The sequence below is a fragment of the Quercus suber genome, unplaced genomic scaffold (genome assembly GCF_002906115.3).
Source record: "Quercus suber isolate HL8 unplaced genomic scaffold, Cork oak 2.0 scaffold_996, whole genome shotgun sequence".
In the NCBI taxonomy this organism is placed as follows: domain Eukaryota; kingdom Viridiplantae; phylum Streptophyta; class Magnoliopsida; order Fagales; family Fagaceae; genus Quercus; species Quercus suber.
This window is the reverse complement of record NW_027070411.1, coordinates 1-8946: the sequence shown is the minus strand read 5'-3', so window position 1 is coordinate 8946 and position 8946 is coordinate 1. Positions and strand designations below refer to the sequence as shown.

At 31.9% G+C, this 8946-nt stretch overlaps 1 protein-coding gene across 3 annotated transcripts; it reads left to right on the top strand.

Moving 5' to 3' along the window:
* The first annotated feature begins 2015 nt into the window (after nucleotides 1-2015).
* LOC136065505 (uncharacterized) lies at nucleotides 2016-4147 on the top strand. Of its 3 annotated transcripts, none has more exons than XM_065768791.1 (5): nucleotides 2016-2229; nucleotides 2339-2480; nucleotides 2567-2648; nucleotides 2803-2919; nucleotides 3843-4147. In XM_065768791.1, the coding sequence occupies exons 2-5, from the start codon at nucleotides 2359-2361 to the stop codon at nucleotides 3891-3893; spliced, it is 372 nt and encodes a 123-aa protein (XP_065624863.1). In that variant the 5' UTR covers nucleotides 2016-2229; nucleotides 2339-2358; the 3' UTR covers nucleotides 3894-4147. The 3 variants fall into 3 exon arrangements, with proteins under 3 accessions (XP_065624863.1, XP_065624862.1, XP_065624861.1); XM_065768790.1 differs by having other exon boundaries at nucleotides 2016-2237; XM_065768789.1 differs by having other exon boundaries at nucleotides 2016-2242.
* Nucleotides 4148-8946: the final 4799 nt, after the last annotated feature.

Sequence of the window (8946 nt, the reverse complement as noted above, 5' to 3'; positions counted from 1 at the left end):
GGCCGGTCCAGTCTAGTTTTTAAAACCATGCTTCCTACCATCTTTCTTGTACTCATTCTTTCTTTGTCACTGCTTCTAAAACAAAGAAAAGTCAAGCAAGCATAAAACCTCCCCTAGGCCCTCCAAAGCTTCCCATCATTGGCAACTCCCGTCAAGTTGGAAGGCTCAACCATAGATCCCTATGGAAACTATCTAAAATATATGGCCCTGCCATGCTACTACAACTCGGACAAATGCAAACTCTTGTCATCTCATCTCCACAAATGGCCAAAGAGGTGTTAAAAACCAATGACGCTAAATGTTGCACTAGGCCCATCTCATATTCCTAGCAAAAAGCTCATTTACAATTTCTTAACCCGGGCATTTTGTCCACTCATTTTTAAGGAGATTTTGTTTTGATAATAAAAGAGGTCATTAGTGTATCAAAACGTAACTCTAAATAAAGGTTTGGAGAAAAAAAAATACCATGTAGTCTATACTCTTCAAGTGCATAACACATTTTAGATGTACTACAAATATTCTGGCAAACCTCTAGTTAAGTTTCCTTAGGTTTTTAATTATTAAATTCAAGAATTTTTTTCATATAAATATGTTGTGTGATTGTTTAAATCCAAAAAACAATACTTTATATACAATTTATATAATCTAGAATCAAGTGATTATTAATTTGTTATTTTTTAATAAAATTATTCCAAAAGTTTATAACCAAAACCATGCAACACACGGGATAATTTATTACGCCTAGATTGGGGCCTTCTCTCCCAATATTTTGACTCTAATTGGAGGTTTGATTTATTTTTTTTACAGATTTTTTTTTTTTTTTGGAATCAAATAACTAACCCAATTGCTTAAAATTTGGGTGCAAGACACCTAAAACAAAGCAATGTCGGGCCCAAGTCACAAAGAGAAGAAAGTGTTAGGCCCAAGCTGAAACAATATTAACGTTGGACTAGAATGAATTGGGCTACCACGCATCTGAACCCCATATAAACTTGGGCTGGACTATGGATTTTGCTGAGCCTTTTATTGTTTTGAAGTGCAGCTGAAGCCTTTAGTTGAGTAAGAAATGGTCACATAAAATTTGAACCTGGTGCAAGCCCTAACAGTTGGGATTGTTCTTTGAGGTGTGCAACGTTACACAACATTTTCACAAATATTTTTATGACAAATCATAGATAGTAACTGGTAAGTTGTTATTGGTTTCAATTTAAGTCCACTACTGAAATAACCCGTTACTTATGATTTGTTATGAAAATATTATTAAATTATTATAGACAGCATTTTTTTTGTTCTTTCAATGCAACAAAGTGTGGTTTTCTATCATTTATCACATCAATTACGCGATTCTCAATTTCTTATGCCCAAAATCAATTGCCAAAGGTAGAAATACCCAAAGGCCTTCTTTCATTATTAATTTGTTGGTTATACATACAGGGATTTGATAAATTGATATATACTGAAACAGTCCTAAAAAAAAAAATAGGCACGTCAAATGCACAATCCCACACCCAGCTCATATCATTCATTCCAACCCAGCTCCACTGACTCCATGCATATGAAACATATCATATCATATGTATAATAATGAAATAGAAGACCTTAAATAAATTAACAATAGATAATAACAAAGTTGTAATAAGGTTGGTTTATTATTATATTTATATATTTGGTACTTATATAATTAGTCTTACTATTTCTTTTCAAAAAAGAAAAAAAAAAAGTCCTACTAAATTAACATAATTGAAATGTTATAAACCAAATTGAAATACGTTGTAAAGAATAGGGATTAAATATATAGTAAAGAAAATAATACTATTTATCAAGGAACTTGTAGTTGAATTGACACTTTCTCATGTACAAAGTACTTACGAGTCTAAGAGAAATGATAAAAATAAAAATAAAAAACGGGTACAAATCTAAAATTTAAAAATTTTAGAAGTCAAAAAAACAAAATGGCCTTAAAGTGTAAATTACAATTTAATCTAGTACCGTATTTATATATTTATTTTTGCTGAATATCTAGTGGTATTTATTTCCAAAACTTCGAAATCACAACTGGGAATCTTCGAAGTTTCCAAGTGCTAACCAATAAAACACCCACCACCAAATCACATCACAGTGAATCCTACCAAACAACTTTCCCATAACATTGAACCCTTCTCATTAATCGCATTTTCCTCTACTCTAAATCCCAACTGTGGGATTCATTTCATAAAAGGAGCCGAAGAGGTAACTTGGTGAGGTTAAGTACTTAAACCCAGCACCTGAAAATATTAATGCGCACGAAGTGTTTGATTAAATGTCTCACTGATGACTGCTTGGACATTTTTGCTTTCAGGGACGATTTGTGCATCATCAATGATGAGACTATACGACGGGGTCAAAGAGATTCTGAAGATTCAGAAGTTCCGGAGAATTGTGTCTTATACCGGATTCTACTGCTTTGCAGCTCTCGTGAGCTATGCTTACACGAGTAATACGTGAGTCTAGTTCCACTTCAAACTCCTTTAACTTAGTCTTACTGCTCATGTTCTTAATGACCCTTTTTTATTTTTGGGTGTTGCAGAACGAGAGCTGGGTATTCTAGAGCTGACCAATTCTATGCATCTTACCCAGCTGGAACCGAACTCTTAACAGACACTGCTAAGGTTTGTGAAAATAATAGTATGATTTGAGATTTGTACTTTGTTGTATTTGTATGTGAGTTATGGTTTTTTTAAATTGATGTTACACTGTTCTTTGATCTGATATGGTTTTATTTATTTATTGGTGGTTATATTTGAGTTTGTGATTTGTTGGTAGTTATATAAAGCTGCACTTGGCAATTGCTTTGAAGTGGAAGAGTGGGGTCCGATTGAGTATTGCATCATGGCGAAACACTTTGAGCGGCAAGGGAAATCGCCTTACGCATATCATGCAGTAAGCACTGGAATCTGCTTATCCAATAGACATGGTTTTTGCATCTCTATGATAGGAATTCAGTCACTTTTGTTTGTTTATAAAAACTTATTAACGGTCAACATCCATTATTGGGGCTATGTTATATATATATTGGAATCATTAAAATTGATGCCTAAAGATGTAGATTCATGAAATCTTGAAAATGTTGTTATACTATTTGATTGTATAGCTCTCATTTTCTTCAGTGATCCTGTTTTGGTGAAATTGGTATTGTACCTTCAATTGACAGGTAAAATTTTATCATAGGCTTTGAAGTTTGTGATTACAGTCAATTTTTGAATGACTTCTTACAAATTCTGGGCTTCTCTTTTAGCTAGAATGACATCTGACAATCCTGAAATTCTCTTTGGGGTAAGTTAGTGTGACAGGGTCCCAAAGATGAGCTTTTGCAATAAGGCTAACTGACAAATAAGAGTACAATGATTCCAGAAATACTTGGGTTTGAAACTCTAGGTGTAGCTTGTGGTATTGGCTTCAAATAGAGAACTAATATTAAGGAGTCACATGCTGCAATGCATCATAACCATGCTAGATTTAGTTAAAACTTGCTAAAAATCTTTAATGCAGGAAAGAGGCTATAGTATACTGAAAATTTTCGTTTGCACAGTTAAGGTGTTCTTTTTGTCCAGATATTAAATGATGTCTTCCTCTCCATTCCCCATTTCCACCTAAACTACTTCTAAGTACAATTTCCTGCCAAATATTTGAATGATTGTTGTTCATGTGCACATATCATTACCTTTAAAACTTGCTTTGATAATATCATTACTCATTACTATACATGAAACATTATAGTCATGCCTAGTGAATAAGGTCTGCATGGACTGAAACTCCAACACTGTAGTGCTCTCTGACTTCTCCTTTTTATTCCATGCTTGCAGCAATACATGGCACACCTTCTCTCTAATGGTCAACTTGATGGAAGTGGCTAAAAGGAAATTCGAATGCTCTGTCAGAAGTGGAACTGTCATAACTTTTTAGAAGTTGAATTATCTGACGCCAATCAAGTGGAATAAACAAAATGAAGATTAGCTAGTAGAAAAATATGTAACGACCTTCCTTATCCCTTTTTTGGTTATATAATAAGAATTGCTTCTATACAGCTTCAGATATATCTCAATGTTATATGGAATGCCATTTAGAAACACCCAAGATATGGTTAAGTTTCCAATGTTGGTATCTTTAATTGCTCTGTCCAAACGCAAGATATGTGGCAAATGATGCCGTACACTATATATTCATGGTTTAGTACAAAACCATGGTAAAAGTTTATATAGATGATGCATATATGCTAATGAACGAACTAGTACTAATCCAACTGGCACCCTCTACCCTTGCAAGTGTGCGTTAGAGCCTTAAAAGGTAAGGTTCAGTACTCAAGATCCATTTAATGCATGTGTAACTTGCCAATATGTATACTATCTAAAAATCAAAGCCATTTATATATACTATCTAAAAATTAAAGCGTAGTATTTAATTTTGCTACTCTCTTGTAGAGCTACATCGTTGGCCATGTCCTTTTTTTTCTTTATTTGTTTCTTTATTTCTTTGATAATATTAAATGCCATATTAAATTGTCCAAGATATTATTAGGAAAAAAAAAATCCGTCTAAGATGATATGTAAATTCAATCAATTAATATATTTAATATTATAAAAAATTAAACCAACAAAAACAATGGTGATGTGGCCAATGATTTGGTCCATTTTGGTATGTTAAGTCAAATTTGGTCCAGTTCAATCCATTAATTATTTGAAGTCATATTCATTGATTGACATGCCATTAGTGGAAATAGTAATTCCCTAAAAATTAAAAACCGCAAGAGTGAAGTTGTCGAGCTTATCGAATTTATCAATGGTATAGTTGAGTTGATCCTAGTGGGAATTCGTAAGGAAGTTTGATAATACTTAATTCCATATCTCAGATAGGATCCTTCCATGCCCAATATAGGTCTACTCACTAATCCCCTTTGGCTTCTTATAAATCATACCAAATATGATTAACTTTTTTATTATATTAAAAAAATAGAAGAACAAATCAATTAAAAAAATGGTGGTGTGGCTAATGATTCAATCCACTTTGTCCTATTCAATCCATTATATTATATTCATTGACAAGCCATTTGGACATTGGAAACAGTAATTCCCTAAAAATTACAAATCGTGAAGGTGAAATTGTCAAGATTTTCGAATTGACCAATAGTAAAATTCAGTTGATCCCAATAGAAATTCACAAGGAAGTTTGATAATACTTAATTCCATCTCTAGTTCTTTTTACATTAAATTGATATAAAATATAAATTGACATATATCAATTCAACATAAGAGCATTTTCATAAATGTTTTCTTACTTTTCCTTATAAATTAAATAAGGGGCAATTTAAAGTAAAACCTAAGGAGAAAGACATTTTCAATGCAATTGACATTTTGAGTGACAACCAATACAATCTCACCCATTCATAAAAAAAAAAAAATACAATCTCACCCGTTTGCATAGTTTAGGCCCAATCAAGAAAATAGATGGACTGGGGTCGTGGTCGCTCACAAGTGGACGAGGGGATCTTTGGTAACATAAAATGCTGCTTGAATGTTACTCGGCTTCCTTTCTCATGCCACATTTTAATAGAATGACATAGTGTGTTATTACTTTTTCTTAAAAGAAATTTTAATAATTAATATCTAATTTACAAATAATTTATCAGAATAATGAATAATAAGTGATATATTATATATATACACACGAGAAGAAAGTTTTAAAAAAAATCTATAAACAAAATCCTTTTCAACGCATTGAATCTTCAAGTATATTATATATGTAATTCACTCTCCATAATAAAAAAAATTAATCCAATTAAAATAAAATGATATTTAACACTCACTCTACACAAATTAAAGTTCATTTGAAGGCTTACCACTCAACTATATCTATAAACACTCATTCTCTACAAATTGAAGTTTATTATGAAGACTACACCAAAAACTAATTGGTGTCTTGATCTGATAATAAAGAGTTATTATTAAAAGTAGATGTTATAAATTGAAACTCTCTCCAAAAAAAAAAAAGTTCATTATGAAGACTTTCCACTCAAACAAAAGCCATAAAGTCTCATATGTTGAACCAAGTAGACTTTACAAAATTAGATTAATCAACAGAGATTGGGTGTTACCCAAGACATCCGTAAAATAAATTCAATTTGCCTTAAGGCCCAAAATATAATAAACAAAAATTATTTTTAAAATATTATACTCTTATTTAATGTTCAAAATTTTATTAATACATTTTACTATTAAAATTAGAATTAATAGTTTTTGAGACAAATTTATCACTAAAATATATTGTTCAATAACCATAGTCCAACATTACCAAGAGAGACAATAACTATCTAAAATAAATATTTATTCTAGTACTGATTGTCTCGATATTTTTAGAACTAAAGTTTTTAAATTACGTTTATAAATATATGAAAATAATCTGACAATATATTTAACATTTGCTTCTAGTCACAAAATGCATTTATTCAGTCCTAGGCTAGGTTCTATTTTTGAAAACTATAAATTTGAGTAAGGGTTAAAAATAATTTTTTTTGAAATTAAATTGAGGTATTTATTAGAAACAACACCGTTTAAAATTTAAAATTTTTTATTTTTTATTTAAAATACTCTAATCATATAAAAAATTTCATAGAAGTGTGGCCATATTTTGCATGAAAATCATTTAACATGCCAATAACATGATTAATATTAGTACAAAAAAACCAATTCAATGAGACTAAAGTTGTTAAAAAAGAAAAATCAAATATCAAATTGATGGCTTTCTGCAAAGAAGTATTCAACTACCACCATTGGGATATTGGAAGAAAGTAATAATTCTTCATAAAATGCCTTTAAATTATCGTCGAAAAGGTTTTATAACATTAATCGCATATGGAGTGGATAGTGGATAGTGCGGTAATATTGATTAAGTTGTTTCAAATGGTGCATCACTGTAGATACATATGTTGTATGGATTTCTTGCTACTTGTAGATTGATTTCGACTGGTCTTGCCAAATAGAAAGAGAAAGCAAGGTGAGGAAAGAGAAAGATTTCATATTCGGAATGGAATTTTCATTTTTGTGTTGATCACTTTCAGTTTTGGTTGAAAAAAGAAAAGAAAGGAAGAATAATTAAAGAGTTCCCCATGGTCACCAAAATGAAAAAAAAAATGATAAATCTCATACTCTGAGTGAAATTCGTTGGTGTGTTGCTCCAATTCTAAAATATTAGGAAAGACATTGAAATACTTAGGGTAAGAAAACTTCAATTTAGTGTGTACGTTTTGATTATGGATTTTGACGCCATCTATAGTCTGAAAAGTCCTGCCCCAGTGATAACAAAAGGAATGATTCCGTTGATAGTGATTATCTAAATCTTGTGGATTATCGAAAGTGATCTCAAAAGTGAACAATATATGCACTTAGAAGGCCTTTCTTGCTCTGTTAAGCTTAGCCACTTAGGAAGGCAGGAGAGGGCGTAGGTTGTAGGGTAGGCTGGTTAGGAAGGAAAGGGTGTAGGTTGTGGGGACGTGGGAGAGAGAAATAATTTCCAAGTAAATTTCTGTTATAATAATTTCATTCATTTACATTCCTACTTTATATAGGACTAATGCAGCACAAGCATGGGTTGGGTTGAGGGGATTTTTCAACCCAACCCACCATGATGGGTTAAAAAAAATCCAACCCAACCCAACTCACATGGATTGAGTTGAGTCGGGTTGAACCCATGAGTTGAACAATTTTTATATTACTATTATTATTAAATTGAGCAGAAAAAAATATATCTCACCTACCACTTGAATTGATAAACAAAATATATATAAGCTAGTATTCCAACTCAGTTATAAACAAAATATATCCAACTGAGTTGATAAAAAAAATATACATAAACTAGTATCCCAACTTAGTTATAAACAAATTGGAATAGAGTGGGAGAGAGGGAGTGGGAGGAGGTAGAGAGAGAAATAAGATTGTTAGAGTTTGTGAGGTAATTGAGTTTTATATAGGAAGAGCCCAATAGGGGGAAATTAAATAAAAAAAATTTATTAATTAATATGGATGATTAATTGCAGTTGCAATGTAACTTAACTGATTTTTTTTGTATTTGGAGAGTATACAAATTCCCTCTAAAAAGGACCTGGGAATAGTGAATGCTTGAATTCAACTACTTGAGAAAGATCTGTGCACTTATTGTTGTTTGGGAAGAAAGGAAATTAAAAAAATGAGTTTAATGATAGGATTCAGTTGTTTAAACATGATATTTGCCCCCACTCGATTGAGTTTGGTAGTGGGTTACGAGCAAATCACCTTGAATATACAACTAAGCATGGATTCTACAAGAAATTTCTCTCTAATGTTGTGCAAACTATGTAAAAACTTTAAAAGCGTTTGAAAATGTATAATTAACTAATATGGATGATTAATTGTGAACAATGAAGAGTTGCCTTTCAAAAGGCGCACTTGAAAATGTCACTTTGGTTGATACAAGTCTTTTAAATTGTTGCCTTGGCTATTGCTAACTATTAAATACTTAAAATTATCCCTATTCCCTCTCTTTTTTCTTTTTCTTTTTCTTTAAAATTATGTAAGAAAAAAAAAACACTCTGCAATCGTTTTGCTCAAACAAGAATGACATCACTCTAGCAAGGAGTGCCAATCAAGCAAATCATAGACCTCGCTTGAACAAGCTCAATTGAAGTGCTAAGTCTTCTGTCTGCCAAACTAAGAACCTTATTTACTTATCGACATTGTGTCTCAACTCGTCCCTTTCTTAAGCAAGGGCCTTTGCTCAAAACTCTCACACCCCACACCACCACCCCCCCTCCCCCGCCCCCCAAAAACCATTCTCCTACCACTAACTGACAAAGTAGGATTTCTCATATTTTGCAAATTACACACATATCATATGCACAACAACTAATTTAAGCCCTTTATGTTTTGATTCCTTAACAAG